This window comes from Pangasianodon hypophthalmus, chromosome 24 (assembly GCF_027358585.1).
Source record: "Pangasianodon hypophthalmus isolate fPanHyp1 chromosome 24, fPanHyp1.pri, whole genome shotgun sequence".
NCBI lineage: Eukaryota > Metazoa > Chordata > Actinopteri > Siluriformes > Pangasiidae > Pangasianodon > Pangasianodon hypophthalmus.
Window position 1 is genome coordinate 6,496,933 of NC_069733.1, and position 17,883 is coordinate 6,514,815.

Here is a 17,883-nt window from a genome sequence, read left to right on the forward strand (position 1 = left end):
GTTTCACCTTTTTTTTTTTAAACTTTCCAATGGACATGAGTCCTAGGAACACTGGACATGAGGCAGGAATATAGCCTTGATGGGATGCCAGTCATAGTAAGCCACACTAGGCTGTCATTTGGGCCTATCGAATTATTCTAACTTGGATTAAATATTAATGTTACTCAGTCTTTAGACATGAGAAGTGAGTCAGCCTCCAGCAAATTTGTGTAACATGGTTGATAATTAATGTAACCTTTAGCTACCCGTGGCTGTTTGCCACTTCAGGAGGGTATTTAAAAATCTGAGGCAAAATATAATTTTAAACTTAGCATTAAAAAATATAACATTATCTAGTTATCACTGTAAATTATTAACCAGTAAAGGTATATTGGTGTAAACCACAAAACCTTTACTTCTCCTCATATTAAGCAGTCTAAATTTATTAGGCAAACTTACTGGTGCCTGCCTAGGCAATAGAATGTATTCGTTCCATCTTCTTCTGATAGTGTTATATATGCACGCTCTGCTTTAAGTCCTAGGAATTAAGGCCATTTGATAACAATGAACTGGTTTTTCTCATATCAAGTTGCCCTTCCAATGTAGGCCACAGTTCAGCGTCTCTTCCCGAGTTACATAAAGATGGATTATATGCAACATAAAATAGGTGATATGAAAATATAAAATGTATTTTATGATTATTTTCCACAACTAAAAACATACAATTGCTAAACTTGACTAGCAAGAAAAGTTACCTACAACCTACCTTTATAGAAGTGGCAACTTGTCTACAACTTTTAAATGCTGCAAAAGCAGTGCAGTGGGCAGTTTTGGCTGAACAGTTAAGGCTCTGGGTTACTGCTCAGAAGGTTGGAGGGGTTCAAGCCCCAGCACTCTCAAGCTGCTGCTCTTGGGAACCCCGGCAAGGCCCTTAACCACATCTGCTCCGGGGTGCCGTATCATGGATATGTGAAACACTGCATTTCATTGGCTCTGTATTTATACTCTGCAAAATGACAATAAAGTTAAATCTAATCTAATCATGGGACAGCATGCTCACTGCCCCCACTTGGCTTCCATAAACTGTAAAAAAAAAAAAAAAAAAGACTGTAAATTTAAGTTCTGTAAAAATTTACAGTAAAGTACCGTAATAGCTTACATAGTATAACACATAATCTAGTACATTTACTCATTTGGCTAAGGCAGGATATAACTGAGCTGAAGATTAAGGGTCTTCCTCAAGGATCCAACCATGGCAGTTTGGCAGTGACAGGATTTGAACCCTCTCCTGATTGGAAACTCAAAGCCTTAATAACTTAGCCACCTCAACTAGCTGAACCAGCTTGCATTGATTCAAAGCAATCTTTTAGTGTATGTTGATTCAGCAGTATAAGTGGTTGAATCAGTGCTTGCTATTGGTGCTTGTTGTTGTGGTTCAGTGGTTAGGGCTTTGCGTTACAGTTTGACAGATCCCAGCAGCACTGAACTACTGTGGTTGGGGTGTTGAATAACATCCTTAACCTCCAGCTCCATTGTCTGCTGCATCAAACATATGTCTTATTTTTCAAAATCATCAGCCTAATGAGCAGGTGTACTGAATTATGTGTTATTTTATACTGTGTAAGACATTACAGTACTTTACTGTAAATATGTTTTACAGTTGTTTACTGTACACTTTTACAGAACTTTACTGACAACTCTGATGCCAGTAAATTACTAAAATTTACAGCCAATTTTTTACAGATCATCAGAGCTATTGTTGCACCTCATGGTCAAAAATGGGAACTACAACAAGCATGACCGGAGATCAATTGGGGCAGGAAACCCACTGCCCCTTGCTCGTTCTATGAACATTCTCAGAAAAGGAGGATCATTGGACAGGACAGTTAATGTGGTTGCCAGATTGGGCTACTTAAAAATACTAAGTGGCTGCCAACATCTTATTTTATAGCAAATAATCAGAATTAAATCAAATAAAATTAATTCCACAAAAAAGTGTAAGTGCGGTCTACATTTTTTTTGTGCAGTAAGTGCAGTCTACAGCTTTTTATGTGGTTTTTGAGATCGGGCTGGAAAATTTGCTGAAACCTGGCCATCTTGTTTAATGATATACTGTAGGTGACTTGTTGGCAACGGGAAGTCGAGCAAAGGTTGAACAAAGGTACACAGTTGAACGTGTGTATGTCTAAAACGGTACGCTGAAAATGAGCTGCTAGACTGTATGCTGGATGGCTGTATATTGCTGTCGTTCAATGGCCTATTATGGGCCTATTCATTAGATAGTGTGGTAGCCTACTGACTAAATTTTGTTTAAGGCTCTGTCATTATTAAGGTTGCTCTGCCACACCAAAATGTATCATCACAAACCACTGCTGGTTTATAGATATGATTATCTGGGTATGTTGAGTAGTCCTAGCTATTTAGATCTAAGACCAGTGACTGATATATGAGTGACATTAATATTTTTCATTCATTAATTTTCAGGAACTGGTTTATCCTTATCATGGTCGCCGTGGATTTGGAGTGTATCCTGGGAACACTGGGTGCAAGGTGGGAATACACCCTGCAGGGTACCATGCACACACACGTACACACCTAGCTGGAATTTAGAGTTACCAATCCACCTACTGACATGTTTTTGGGAGCACACAGTAACCCAAGCTCAGGATTGAACCTCAAATTATTTTGCAATCACAAACAGAATATTTGTTCTTATATTAAGAGATGATAATGGCCTTCATTTTTATGTCAAACTTAAACAACTTTTTTAGTTATATAGATAGAATCTTGCATGTTTGCACCATTATACCAGACTTTCAAAGTCTTTCACATGAAAGTTTGAACATTCTGATTTCATTGAAGTTATGCTCTAATGCAGCAAGATGCAGCCATTTGTAATTGCTTACTAAATACTACATGCTTCTCAGGCCACTGAACTCAGAGGCATGCAAGCACAAGTTTAATTCACTGTAAACAGAGGAGGAGAGAACACACCAGGCAGGATGGACGTTTACCAATTTATTCCTGCTGAAACACATTGGCGACTGGGAATACAGCATGGAATTTGTGATAAGCCAAGTGGGAAATCAAGTGAGCTATTCTGCTAAAAAACCTGATTAAAGACCTCATTTGCACAGTTCACCCTATTATGAAAGCATGTCTTTAGCCAAAAATTAAAATTTAATCTCTATCTGTGGTGTTTCTTTGAGGCAGTTTTCTTTGCATGGCTGACAGTTAGGAGCAGTAAATAACAGTGTGACTGAGACTCATGCTGAGTTTCTATTTCAGCGCTGTTCTTCTGTTAGTTATGTGGAATTGATGGCACCGTGTCAGTGAAGACGGAGTGTTTATGTTGAGCAAGGCTTCAGCAATAAAAAGTGGGTGAGGATTCAGAAGCTCAGCTATGCAGAGAGGACAATCTGACAGTTCCATCTGCCTCAGATTTTTCAAAAAAAAAAAAAAAAAAAAAACCCACACACATTTTTTCACTGCATCTTTTCACTTGTCAGACATTATTTATATGAAATTGGTCTCTCAGTGTCCTGTCCCTCTTCTAAAAGTGTTACACAATTTCAGATATATAGATAGATAGATAGATAGATATCATATCAAGATGAGCAGATTTAGTTTCATTTAGTTAGTAAATGAAGTCCACCTCATCAAAGGCAGCACATGGGCTAGTCATGCTGTTGGCTTAATCAGAAAACAGTGTGAATAAAAAGAAAGGAGGAGGAGAAATGAAGAGTGAGATGTCCTTCATGTGTGAGAACAAGCATGAGAGGTGGGAGAGAGTGTTGGAGGAAGTGCAGCCACATGGCCCTGAAGCTGGGCCCAGCACACACTGCCACAAGGACGTCTTGACAGGAGGGCTTACACAAGGTTAACAAGATGCAAAATTATAACCGTGGACCCTGAGCTCTCACTTTTTTTTTAATCGAGCGGATCAACACACTGCCTTTTTACTCTGAAAAACAACCTTGCCATTTGAGAAAGATGCTGTATAAATTTAATATATCTGTATAATAATAATAATAATAATAATAATAGTTATTATTATTATTCAGTAACCACTTTATCCTGTTCAGGGTCACAGAGAATCTGGAGGCTATCCCAGGAATGCTGTGGCAGAGGCGGGAATACAACCTGGATAGGATCCATCGCACTGGACAATACACACGTACAATTCACACCTAGGGGCAATTTTGAGTAGTCAGTCCACCTACCAGCTTCTTTTTAGTAGGTAGGAGGAACCCAAAGAAAACCCAGCCAGACACAAGAACATGCACAGAACCTCAGCCCAGGCAGAAGCCTGACCTCAGGATCAAACCGGGGACCCTAGAGCTGTGAGGCAGCAATGCTACCCCTTGTGGCACTGTGTCACCCTTTATTATTATTATTATTATTATTTCTAAAATAAAAAGATCTGTATCATTCGCTGCCAATCACAGCCAAGAGAGCTGAGCTTGACAGTTTGAGAGCGATGGCTAATAGAATGGGATTGTGATTAAGAATAAAAATGATGTCCTATGCTCACTTAGTTCTGATGGAAACTAAACTGATATTATTTAATGACCTTGTCTCTTATCATTCAATCAGTCTAGAGTGGATACATGGGAAGAATGAAGCAGCAGTATGAAAGTCATGTTTAGAACTAACAAGAGAGATTGTTAATATTTGTTGTCATCTAGGATACTTTTTCATCTGAACCATGAAGGGTTAGATACCTGAGGGACATAATGTATTTATCAGCACTGAGATTTTCCACTGTACTCTGTAAAATGTATTTTTTTCTGTCTATTCATTTACTATCTGTAATGGGAATATTTCACTCCCATTTCATCAGCTGCTAACTCATTCTGAAATTCGTAGTCTCTTCTTCCTCACAATCAGTATTAGAACACGACTTTGCAATTTACATTTCATTGCCCTGAGCTGAGCACAAGAAAGAATGGAATGTCATGCTATTTGATTTCAAATGGGTTTTAACCCCGTAAATTGGAGAAAGCTAGTCACGTCACAAAGTCTGGTCCATCAGGCTTGTGACAAGCATTAGCTGTGGAAAATTACTCTCCCTCCCTGGAGAGGGGAAGACATGTACCCTTGAAAATAGAGCTAAATATGCTATTATCTCGCCGTTTTTCCTGTCTATACCTCTATAACTATTCAATTTGGCACAGAATTTCTCCTAGAAAATAACAAAATAAGCACCAACTGGGCACCAACTGGGTCCCAACTGGCTGTTTGTGAAGAGCAAATTGACCAAAACTGAAGGCGGCTTGTAGTGTAAATTGATTAATTTATGCAAAAATCATGCATTATGCATAAATGATTCAGCGGTGAAGAATAATGAGGCTGTTATAGACTGTGAGTGTTGGCAGTCCACAGATATGAAGGATATTTGATCATCCTAAATGATGTGGTAAGCAGATAGAGTGTGGAGGTCAGTTAGGCCACCTCTACCAAGAACTCAATTTTAAAGTTAAAGCAGAAAGTGAAGTAGAAAAGGGTAAATTAGTCTCTTATATAACAATATCAGTTCCCACCTAGAGCACAGTGGAGGACACATGCCCATCGTGGCTGTAGCTCATGATTTCTTGCTGTAGGTTCAACAGTCTCCTAGCAACCACTGCGAGGAAAAAAGTTGAGGAAAAAAAAGCGATCTCATATGGCCTACTTTTTCGCAGTTGCTCAAGGATTGAACTGGAGAATTTTACACTAATGATTTCCTGTCTTTTTCTGAACTAGGGCTATTGCACTCACTTGCACTTGTCTCTTATCATTCAATCAACTGATGAAATCATTAATACCATAGAACTCTTGTTAACAAGTACACCAGGTGTCTTATGTTTTACAGAAAATTAGAAACTGCTAGAAACTAAGCAACAGTAATACTCTATATGATTAAATCTTATATGCAGATTGCTCCCAATTATAAGTTAGTAAACTGTGTTTTCTTGTTAGTTTGAAAATATATAAATTATAGTTTAAAATTATATACATTAGATCTAAATTAGACATAAAACTCTTTTCAGCTATAAAATGGTGTCATGAATTTCACTATTTAAACAAAAAGAGTGTATATGTGTATAATGGTTTGTCCCTCTGAGAGAACCCTTAAAAGATCTAGGAAGAACCATACAAATGACTGTATACCTACTGAAAAGGGTTCAAGTAGAACCACTTTATTAATCTAAGAAATCTTAACTATCAAAAGATCTAAGAGTACACAGTGACAGAATACAGTTAAAACACTATTAAAGAGAGGAGTTTAACTTAAAACTTTCATGATTATTACTGTTTTTTTTCCCATTCAGTTTATTGGGAAAATGGCCTGTACAGATCTGGGGAAGAAACATCTTATACCCTAGTTCTGGGGACCAGCCATTCACAGGATATGGCGGCACCCTGTGGCCGAAGCAAAAAGTATCAGCCTTTATTTACATTCCCTTCTAAATCCCAAGGCAATACAAAATGATTTTTGCTCAATGCAAGCCAAATTCTCAGTCCAAACAATAAGAGAGCTGGAGCTGCTCTCCAGAAGTTCAAATCCTACATGTACTACTAACACATTTACTACTAAATAAATCCGATTTACACAGGAGCTCATTTAGCTGCAGACACATTACAGTACACTGAAAAAGAACTCTACATAGGAGTAGAAAATATACAACATACAGGCTCTTTTCTTCAATGTGAATCTAAGGACCTTCCCTTCACCCAAAACTCACCCCACACACACAAACACACACACACTTCAGCCCAGTGACTCTTTGTCACTCTCACTCTCCAGGTAATAAAACTCACAATGTTCTAACGAGTCCACCATGCTACCCTCCACACAGTGGCCCCCACACGTGAGATACTCCAATGCAGCTTCTTCTTTCCTCCAGCACTCTTTTTCTTCCTCCGCACAGTAGGCCTGCAGTTCCTCAGTGGAGGCCTGACTGAGCGCCAGGCTGAGGATCTCCTTCTTTTCCTTGTAGAAGCGGAGCTCACGGCCAGCCTGCCGAGCATGGGCCAACTCTCTGAGAGACAGCTGCAGCTCCCGTGAGAGCAGCCCTGGCCTCTTCCTCTCCCTCTGCAGCCAGTCCAGAGCCATGTGACTACGCATACACTCATCCAGCCGTTTCTCAGAGTAGTAGCTGATCACCTCCTGTTACACACACACACACACGCAGAGCAAGGTGAGAATGGAATATGTCAAGTGCCCCCACCTGAACTTACCCATCTGTTGTTGAGGTGATATGTATGGGTTTTTGTGCAGTTATGTCTTGTTTGGGACAAACTGAACTATTTTCAATTTTTACTGAAAGTACAACAAAGAGTAAAATTTCTGTAAAGGTTTGTATTCATTTAAGTGATATTGTCAAGTAGGTCTTTTTGAAGAATTTTGCTTTGTCAGTGATAAGTGACAAGTAAGGAATAAAACAGGATGGGGCATGCTGTTATAGGAAAACAATGACAAGGTGCCGTAATGCGACCAGACACAGATCAGAAATACTGTTACCACCTTGAAGTGGATTATTTTCCTATAACAGGACATCTTGAATAAATTTATTCCTCTTATGCCACAGCAATTTTCCAACATTAACACTTTTTTTTATTTATATGAGAACAACATGTCATACATCTTATCAATTTATAGATACATTTAATCTTGTGGAAATTCCACAAGGTAAGTTAGTTTCTGTGATCTCTTATCACAAGTTTCAGTATTTTCCCTGCTCCCAAAATACCTGATTCAATTAATCAGCTAATTTACAGCCCTGCATGTGTTAGAGCAGGGAAAACATTAAAATATACAGAACAGGGAGTATTGCACAAGCAGGGTTGGGAACCTGTGACTTTCATTATAAACAGCTATAAGCAATTGTTTTGTAACTTGATGTTAATAAGCAGCTTGTTACTGTGAAACACCAAATTACAACATATTTTATCCTGGAGACTTTCCCGTGTCAAAAAACCTAGTTACTGCTTTATCTTTATCTCTGCCTGTTACAAAGTGCTGACACTGGAGACTCCTTCCATAAATGTTAAATAAATGTCTCCTTATAGAAGAATTCACCATATCAATGATTATACATTTTTGTTAAATATCAGTATCAAGAATTTAACAGGCAGTGATACTAAAATAGCAAGAGTAATTTTAACATTGTTCTTAAAATGCTTTAAAAAGTTCTACTTGGCTCAGTTTTTCCAATGAACATGAAAATATAACCAAATGATATTTAACATTACACAGATCACTTCCAGGTCAGGTAATGAGGTTAACTGAAAGTATTTAAAAATGATGTTTGTAAATATGAATCAAAACCTAAACTTAATATTTTATTTATTTATCATGAAGCATGGGAGAAGTGTTTTGCATGTCTGTTTCCATACATATTGTATTTCAGATTGGTAGTGTTATAAAGATTAGATATACTGGATACTTTAAAATACACTGTACATTTGAGTTGATATAAATTTAGTTGTGGTGATGTCAAGACAAGTGGTGAACAGAACATAAGGCTTCTACATACTTTACTCTCTCAATGCAATAAAAAAGATCAATTAAAGGTGCTGTACAAAAAAGATGTCCTATTTTCAGGTAGTTGTAGAGTTGGACATACCTGACGACTACATCTCCTCTCCCTAAAAGCCTTCAGTGTCCCGTTCCAGTGCAACAGCTGAAACACTGTCATTAATTCCTTAAAAAAAAGCGAACATTTGATTTTTTTAGTAACTTAATTTTCATTATTTTCACATCTTGCTCATGACTATTTATCACACTAATGACTCTAATTCAACACAGATGTGCAAACTTTGTAACTCGTCTCTAGAACTTAGCATATTGTAACATCCATCCATCTTCTGTACTACTTATCTTACACAGGGTCACAGGAGCCTATCCCAGGGAACACCCTGGATGCCAACAATTTGGAAATGCCAATCTGCCTCCAATGCATGTCTTAGGACTGGGGGAAGGAAACCCCCAAAGCATGAGGAGAACATTCAAGCTCTATACACACAGGGAGGAGGTGGGATTTAAACCCCCAATCCCAGATGTGCAAGGCAAAAGTGCTAGCCACTAAGCCACCATGCCCCCCTGTTGTAACATCAACATTTAAAGTTACATTGATCTAGCATTGTGTTTTCATAACTAAGACTAATGCAGACACCATAAGAATTTCAAAATACGTGAGTTATTTTTCAACAAGTTAACTGTGCATGTAACATATCTCTTAGGGTCATTACATGCATCATTTGGGGTAGCAAATGGAATGTATGTTTTGGATAGCATCCATGCATTGTATTTGAAGTTGAGAAAATATTGTCCTCCAAAGCCTTGACTAGCTTAAGGTGAAATTTTAATAAAGATGTACACTACTGAGAGGAGGGGCTGCTATCGACACAGAATAGCCTCAACGTCTCTCGTATTGTAGATCATTACAACCAAGTTCATTACAGCCAATAGGAAACATCACTGGCCATCTAACTGCATTAGAATCACTACAAAGAATTATCTCCTTTGACTATAGCAAAGGTATTTTTCCAAAATAATACCTTTTAAAGATAATGAGACTTTTTTCACACCTGAAATTCCAGCATGGTTTTTCCTGTGTTGGATTTCAGCATGAGATAATAAGCTCCTAAACTGGTGCTCGGGTCTGAGGCATCCTCCATGTTACCCTGAAAACAGTGAATCACAGTGACTTCTTGCCCAATAATCACTCAATAGCCCTCCCAAATGCAGTGGGAGGGCTAGACCCTGCAACTCGTCTTTTGCTTTGTCATCAAAGCAAGTTGTAATTGTTGCTGGGGAACAAAAGGCTCAGACCAAACATGAGAAAGGGCAGGAGAATGAGGAGGGACCACACACACACATACACACACACAGATTGTAAAGCTTGGCAAGTTTCGGGGGAAGCTGGAAAGTCCATTAAGAGTGTAAGAGACAAAAATTTTTGTGGTGGGTTTTTGTAGGTTTTGGAATCATTCGTATGTCTACTTGCTAATTTAGACTAGATGAATGCTCCTCCTTAAGTATAGACAGTGTGTGAATGCTCAGTCAATGCAGTGAATGATTATACAGTATGTTTTCCTCAGGAAGTGCATAGGCCCTACAAACTCCATTCTATGGCAATGCCACTATCGCAATCTGTATCTGTTTAGTGCTCCAAATATTTGTGTCTGCATCTGTATTCAGATTTAAAACGAAGAGGATGTAGTCTAAACCAGAAGTGTTTTTGGTCTTTGTGTTCTGGCTGTGACATTTCCTAAACCTCTCATAACTGGTCTTATGAACTAGAGACAGGAGCAGGACTGAGCAAAATTAATAATTTTTTTGTAATTTTCTAACATATTTAGTTGGTCATATTTTCGAAAATATAAAGCAACTTGTAGCCTAATTTAAACCACCTCAACCCTGATCAGGCAGTTACTAAGGAAGAATGAATGAACCTTGTAAATGCATAGTGCACTGACTCACGTTCACGTTAATGAATGTGTTTTTCCCCTAAGCTTCATATCTGACTGCTCCCTTGCACCCACACGCTTTATATCTGATTGATTGCCTGCATGAAATTAAGAACCTCCTGCTTGTGTGACTTTTGTTTGCTGCATCCCCCCACAGAGCCCTTAAAATAAAATAAAAAACTACAGTGCATCTCTATTTGTATCTGTTTAGAACACATTAATTTTTGAAACCAAATAATGTATTCTTTTTGGTTACATAAATAAAAATCTATTTTATTTTCCTTAAACCATGCAGTGGACATGAAGAGTCAGGTTTTCTTACACTGGTAGTGGCGACAGCCTCCTCTATGCTGCGGGTTATGAATTCTGGAGTGATACGACGACAGGGCAAATCATTGAATGTTGAGTTCATCAGAGCAATACGAGCTGCGTCACGTCTGGCTTCTGCCTTTGTGTAGCAATACTGATAAGAACAGACAGACAGGAAAGAGATGAAATATTCAAACTGAAATCATCACATTTTAAAATATGATCATGTAAATTATTAAAAAAATTCATAGAATACCAGTCTCCATCATATGTGAGATTTTCCTATGCTCAAAGGCCCATTTCATTTAAGAAGCCTGTCTCAAACAAGCCACATGCCAACACTATCATAGAAATGTGAATCAGTTTATAACTCTGGAGAGATCATAGTGAGTTTGGAGGCAGACTGAGCTGAGATCACTCACTAGTGATGCCAAAAACACAAACTGTGAGCCACACCGTTCCTATTCATAAAGCTGAATGAAGTGTGTGTACAAAGAGATAGAAAAAAAAGGAGACAACCAAAACAGCAGGAGAAGTAAGGAATTATCAAGGCTAGCTGTAGTGTGATCTCTTTGATCTGAAGGGAAAGGCTAAAGAAAGCCTCTCTATGGCGTTAGTCTGTTGCGTTCCGGACGTGAAACGAGGCCATAGAAAGGAAACGCTCGCAGGGCAGGCGGCGTGGAAGCCTCCGGTGCCCACAGGCTGATCAAAGGAGCCGAAAGCTATTCAAACAGGCAGCTCAGCACATTGGCTTTAACTCCCTGGTGTTCCTCAGTTCCTCTAAAGGGCAGCAGCTGGCCCTCAGTGCTCCTCAAATAGCAGACGTCTCAAGCTGGAGCTATGGTTACTGAACACCATGGCAAGGGTTTCTGGATTAGCTGACAGCACTCGACTATGAAATGTGTCACACTTCAGACTAAGTGATTGCTCTCAAAGACTTAAAGTGTTTACCATGACATTTGAGTGTTTGTTTTTTATATTCATATGAACATTTGTCTTGTTTATTTGGGTAATCCATGGCTACACCAAAAATAAAATGAAAAAAAAAAAAAAGTAACATCACCTAACATTATGTAAAAAAAAATGAATAAACAAACCAAAACCATTAGTTGTTTTTTCTAGATTCTGTTCCCTCAAGCATTCCTCTTCAGCTGAAAGAAATCTTTTTGTGTGGTGGGTTGAAGTAATTGGGCTAATAAGAACCACCTGTTAACCCTGGTTTTCACACAAGACTCTCTTTTCCTGGGTTGGAGGGATAGTGTTGATGGGACTGATTGAATAGAGCCACAGGACCACACTGAGACATGCCCTGTACACCATTACCACCTGACAAGGCCAGAATTGTCGCCAAATGGTCAACTGGAGGTTAATTTCCCACAGATATTCTGCACACTGACATTGAAATAGATCATCTGCCCTGGCAGTCTTCCTGCACACTATGTGGTCAAATTCAATTCACTTACCTTGTAGTTGCCAAAGCAGCTCCCTCCTGGTAAGGTGACATAGCAGATAAATGGAGGTCCTGGTGAGGGAACGGATTCATAAACTACTAGGTTCTCTGTCTCGATTGTGCCATCGTTCACCTGTTTTTGCTCCCAGAACTGATGCAGCATTCCAACAACATTCACTGGAAACACATAAAAAAAAAAACAATAAACAAGTTTTTAATCACTACATCTTTACTTATTTGTCTTTGATTAGATTTTGAAATTTTTGTTCTTAGTGAGAAGTTATTGAGAGACATGCTTAGCCATGAAAACTGAATAGTCCAAGGTTGCAAGTAGTTCCCTATCTTCCCAAATTATTCATTTACTTTTTCTTCCTGCAGCAGACTCCTATACTAAAGCCTGTCCACTAATGTTAGCAATCTCTGAGGTGCGTGTCAAACACTGATAAGAGCTGTTTAAGTTTAAGGGCTTATAACGTCGTGCTTATAACACAATCAGTACCAGAAATGAGTATATATCTACAGCCAAGTATTTGTACTCGGGTGTTTATTGAACTTGTGCTGCTTGCCAAAGTATTCACCTTCTAATATCAGAGCTATTCATCAAAAGGCATCAAGTGAAAAACATGCCAAACCTCGTGGAGAGTTTTATTCTGATCTAGGACCAGATATTCTTTCCTAAAACCTAATTTTCAATGTCATGAGACATACAACAAATTGATCTTATATCAGTTTGGGGGCCAGCTTCTGTCAACATTGGGCCAAGCCCTCGGTGTGAAATTTACAGGGTTAGATCCAGTTTAGATTTTTGTACTAAAGCCAGCTTTACTGCTGAAATGTCATCAGGGAAGAAACTTGAGTGTGTGCTAAAGGAATTCTCACGTTTTGCTGTATGTTCTCTCACACTTTCTGTCTTCATTGTGTAGGTTGTTTGCACAAATCCCTCAAAAGTTTCTGCATGTCTTATAATACATTACTGTCATCGTATTCAATATGCACCTTGTATATCACATATATTAAGCACAGCTGTAGAGAGAAGTACTCTAGGATAAATATTATTTTCCAAAATTTTTTCCAGTGTGTTTTTACCTTTTTTATTATGTGGTTTCAGACCTCTGGTAAATCTCTCCACTTGAGATGTGCCACAGAGAGCTGATGTCATGGCTCAAACAGAAAAGATTTACCTCCAGCTTAGGCCTGTCACTTATCTCAACAGCAGTGTGAGAGCTGTCCAACATCAACACAAGGGAACATTTATTTATCCAATTAAGCAGGTGTTCTGGCTCTGAATGTGTGGTGCAGACGAGCGTCAAAAGCGGGAGTGATAGCAATATCTGTGTGATGGCTTCAATGTGTTTCATAACCCCAAGTAAAGGTTTGAGCAGTGTGCCTTAATCAAATCCATCCCACGCAGAGGGTCAGCAAAAATATTATGATGAAAAACCCCAACACGCTGGATACTGTGTTAAGGGGATTATATTTGTAACAACAGAGAGTTGTTTTATAATGGAGCACTGTCTACCTTTTTGTTTATTTGAATGAAACTAGCCACAGACAGCACCACCCATATTTTTGAAATGCTATAGTCTAGCACCAAGGAGGGAAATGCTGAATATGGCAGTCTGTTGTAAAATCAATATATTTTATCAGACATTTAAAACCCACACAAACACACGTCTATTAGAAACAAATACAGATTAGGAAATCTGGGCATATTTCATTCTCAATCTTTATTTATTTATTTATTTATTCAAAAACCCAGTTTGTCTCAATAATACACTTTTCTTGAAACATCTGAATTAATATGTGCACCAACATGTGAGAAAACGTGAATTGCTTGTACTAAAGTTTAAGCTCAATTCAGTATTATTTAAAAATTTGTTTAACCTTTCCTTTAATAATGTGAAAAAATCAAATATTAAAGTTTTAACAGTTTAATTTAATCACTTAATTCATATTAATAATGCAAAGTTCAATCAGATAATTATCCATCTTTGAGGCAGGTGACATTATAAAACTCAAAACTGTTATTAAATGGTACGGATGCAGCTCTGGATTAACCAATTATACTCACAGTCTTTAAAGGCTCTGTCATCATCTGAATCTGGTGTGGAAGTCATCTCTCATGTCCCAAATGTCCAGCAGTAACTCTTGCTATGCCTGTGAGCCCTCTCATATGCTCTGGGGTAAGGAACAACGGTTCTCTACAAACCCCAGCTCTGATTGGGAAAGTGTGAGGGGAACCCTTCTCCTCCTCTCTGCTGCAGGCTTGAGAGCCGTGTGTGGAGCCCTGTTAAGCTCTCACTACAGCTCCTCTTCTGTGGCTGGCCCACCTTTGTCAAGAGCTGAACTAATTAGCTGTGAGGCTGGCCATCAGACTTCACCCCCCCCCCTCCACACACACACTGCCTGTTGAACGCATCCACTGAGCTGAGTTGAGTAAGCCCCGACAAAGGAATGTGACCCCCTTCTCTGTTCATTCATGGTATGTCTTAAGCTTTCAACATGCACATGCATCATCTAACTCAAAAGGCAAATGATTAAAGTACATTGAGCAACTATTTGTTTTTCATATGACATCAAAGGGCTGTTATCACGACCATTATGGATTTTGTAAGAAATTTCGCTGTAAGAAAAAAAAAACATTTCACAATTGCAAACTGCACCCTACTTACTAAAGTGTAACATAACACTTATTAAAAAATACTTATTGCATTTAATTATGACTTATATTGCAAAACAAATATTCTGTTGGACTTAACATTCATAGGTTATGTGTTCATAAGATTTTCAAAACAACATAACGTTATTAACGTGCTCTGTCCTCAGCTAATCCCAATATTTTGTTCTGAAACTAAAGCGCAGTGGTGCACCTCAGACCATGGTGTAGGCCAGACTGTATGAAATGCATTTCAAATGCACTTACTCTGCCTGAATGGTTATTGTTCACTGAACAGGCCTCAGCAGTCAAAAGCATGCTTGTGAATAGAGCACTCGATATGAAGAATTTTCTACTTTTTTCTTGTACAGGCCTCCACACCAAGCATTTTAAGCTCTATTCAGTATAGACCATTACCCAAAGTGCATTTTTAAACATCTAATGCTCCTTTCTAAACTTCCCTGAGTCTTTGCTCCTTGGTTTCTTGGGAATTGGAAGTCCATTCAGGGCAAAGACCTATTGTGAGAATGCCTTGGGAAAGCAGAGAGGTGTTTAGCATAAATGACAATCACTTTTTTGGGGGTGGATTGGTGCAAATAATACTGCCTATTGAATGAGCAGTGAAGGATGACAAGGAAACTAACATCCCACATGGTTCTAAGATTAATTTTAACTTGGAACTACATTAGAAATACAAATGCAAATTTTTTCCTCACTTATGGGGAAACTTTATATTTTCTATTAATCTGGAACCCCACTGAAAAAGAAATAGAATGCAACTTTTTTGTGCTGATTTATGCCAGAAAATGTTACTGTTTGTACTAGATTGGTTCTGAGATATTATAATGGATATTATACAATGTTAGTCAGTGGTGATGGTGACATCACAGGGCATTACACCCTACTCAGCTCAAAACCAGAACAAATTCTAACTGAATTACAGTCATTCATTTGACCTGTACAAAAATAATTAATGTCTGTTTCATTTTCGTGAATGTCATTGTTCAATTCAATCTTCAATTCACTGTAGCCTTTGGCTTACACTAATGTTTCTAAAAAAAGACAAAAAAACAAAACCAGCACAAACAAAATGAGAGTCTTTAGAAAGATTCCTGTTACCAACAATCTGCATGAAATTATCCATATACTTAGAAGCTTCTTTAAAAGTGCACATGTGTGCATGTATGAGAGAACCTGTATGTGCTTCATGCGAATCGTGAACTTCTGTATCTTTACTGTAGTCAGGGTAAAAGTCTGCACAGGAAATAACACTGTCTGGACAGGAAATATAGAGACACATTGTCCTTAGCTATTGATTTAGAGGTTCCCACATTTAGGCCTTAGCATTATGAGGCATTAAGACGCATAAGACCATCTTAATGGTCTTCTCACCCAAGGCAAAGTTGAAAAATAAATATTGTATACAATATGTAAGCTATCATTTACATCGTTGTATTAGGCATTGTTTAAAGGATGGTGTTAGGGCAGAGCTTGGCCAAGTGGAGTAAGGGGTTATGTTAACATAACCTTCAGGCTTCCTGCATGAAACAGCCCTTGTTTAAGCCTCCTGTTGTGAGAAATGTAAACGTTAAAGTTAAACATGGGAGTCTGGCTGAGCTTGGCACGTCCTCCTGATAGAGATGCTGGCAAATGCTACACCATTTTGTTTCTCCAAGCATGACTCAGGTTTAGAATTGGATGGATCTAAAAAAAAAAAAAAAAAAAAAAAGCAAAAGGGAGCCATTCATACAGTACAGAAACATTTCTATTTTTCACCAGGCAAGCAAATTAATGTAAACATAGTGTACAGAACTATACATTGTCGGATAATTAGTGCTACCAAGCGTATAGGTTGATAAAGCACAGAGATTTTGTGCTAATGTTTTTTGGAATCCCATTACCACGGCATGATATATACCAGCATGTATGAAATTTCCTGAAGAGCTTTGAGATGTAATTACTTGCAATTCCACTGATGCAAGTGAGGCATACTTGCCTTTTTTTTTAAAACAATTTCTTTCTGATAGTATACATTTGATACATACAGTTTCTAAATTATTGACATCCTTCATGAAAATCAGCAGAAATTTAATATAGCGTATGAAACGGTTAACACATACAAGTTGTGTAACTGAAGTTGTGTAACTTTTCTGCAAAACAATTATTTTTCTAAATTACTGACCTCCCACAAAATAATATATACATACAGAACAACTTTATATTCTTAGGTTTATGTTTATGGACTTCATGTATGAGGTTCTCATTAGGGTTTCAATCCAGAGATAGAGCTGGTCATGGCAAAACACAAATTTTGTGTTGTGTAGTAAGGCTCTGAGTTACTGAGCAGAAGGTTGGGCTTTCAAGCCCCAGCACTGCCAAGCTGCTACTGTTGGGCCCTTGAGCAAGGCCCTTAACCCTCTCTGCTCCAGGGGCGCTGGATCATGGCTGACCCTGTGCTCTGACCCCAGCTTCCTAACAAGCTCTGATACGCGAAGAAAAGAATTTCACTGTGCTGTAATGTATATGTGACTGCTTCTGCTAAATTCTGTGTTGATTTGGAGGTATGTTTGGGGTATTAACTTGTTGAAGGCTCCATCTATATCCAAGTCTGTACTTCTTCCAAGAAGCAACCAGGATTTTGGTTAGATATCCAGGTACGCATCAAAATGAATGATGCCGTTAAACTTCACAAAAGCCCATGGACCACTAGCTGTGAAACAGTCCCAAAATGATGCCTCACCATACAGTATTTTACAGTGGATGTCAGGTGCTTTAACTTGCTTTGACCCAGAGCAGAATAGAGTGGTCACTGAAAAAGAAGGACTGAATAAATGACTAAACAAACAAACAAACATTAATAGAAATATTAAATTTTATTTGTATCCCTGTAATAGGGTTTCCCTGGGATTTTTTTTATTTTTTTAAAGTAAACCTATCTAAAAATTTGTCAAATTATACACCAGTATACCAGTACATTGATATAATCCCTCTCTTCAGACCATGTTAAATCAGTTTCACTTTTATTTGTTGC

At 38.2% G+C, this 17,883-nt stretch overlaps 1 protein-coding gene across 3 annotated transcripts; it reads right to left on the reverse strand.

Moving 5' to 3' along the window:
* Window positions 1-6,129: 6,129 nt before the first annotated feature.
* lix1 (limb and CNS expressed 1) lies at window positions 6,130-14,554 on the reverse strand. Of its 3 annotated transcripts, XM_026939687.3 has the most exons (7): window positions 14,268-14,549; window positions 13,283-13,420; window positions 12,210-12,373; window positions 10,760-10,900; window positions 9,556-9,651; window positions 8,592-8,669; window positions 6,130-7,132 (listed from the first exon to the last, which is right to left on the reverse strand). In XM_026939687.3, the coding sequence occupies exons 2-7, from the start codon at window positions 13,353-13,355 to the stop codon at window positions 6,734-6,736; spliced, it is 951 nt and encodes a 316-aa protein (XP_026795488.1). In that variant the 5' UTR covers window positions 13,356-13,420; window positions 14,268-14,549; the 3' UTR covers window positions 6,130-6,733. The 3 variants fall into 3 exon arrangements, with proteins under 3 accessions (XP_026795488.1, XP_026795489.1, XP_034154797.1); XM_026939688.3 differs by lacking the exon at window positions 13,283-13,420 and having other exon boundaries at window positions 14,268-14,545; XM_034298906.2 differs by lacking the exons at window positions 8,592-8,669; window positions 9,556-9,651 and having other exon boundaries at window positions 14,268-14,554.
* Between the last annotated feature and the right edge of the window lie 3,329 nt (window positions 14,555-17,883).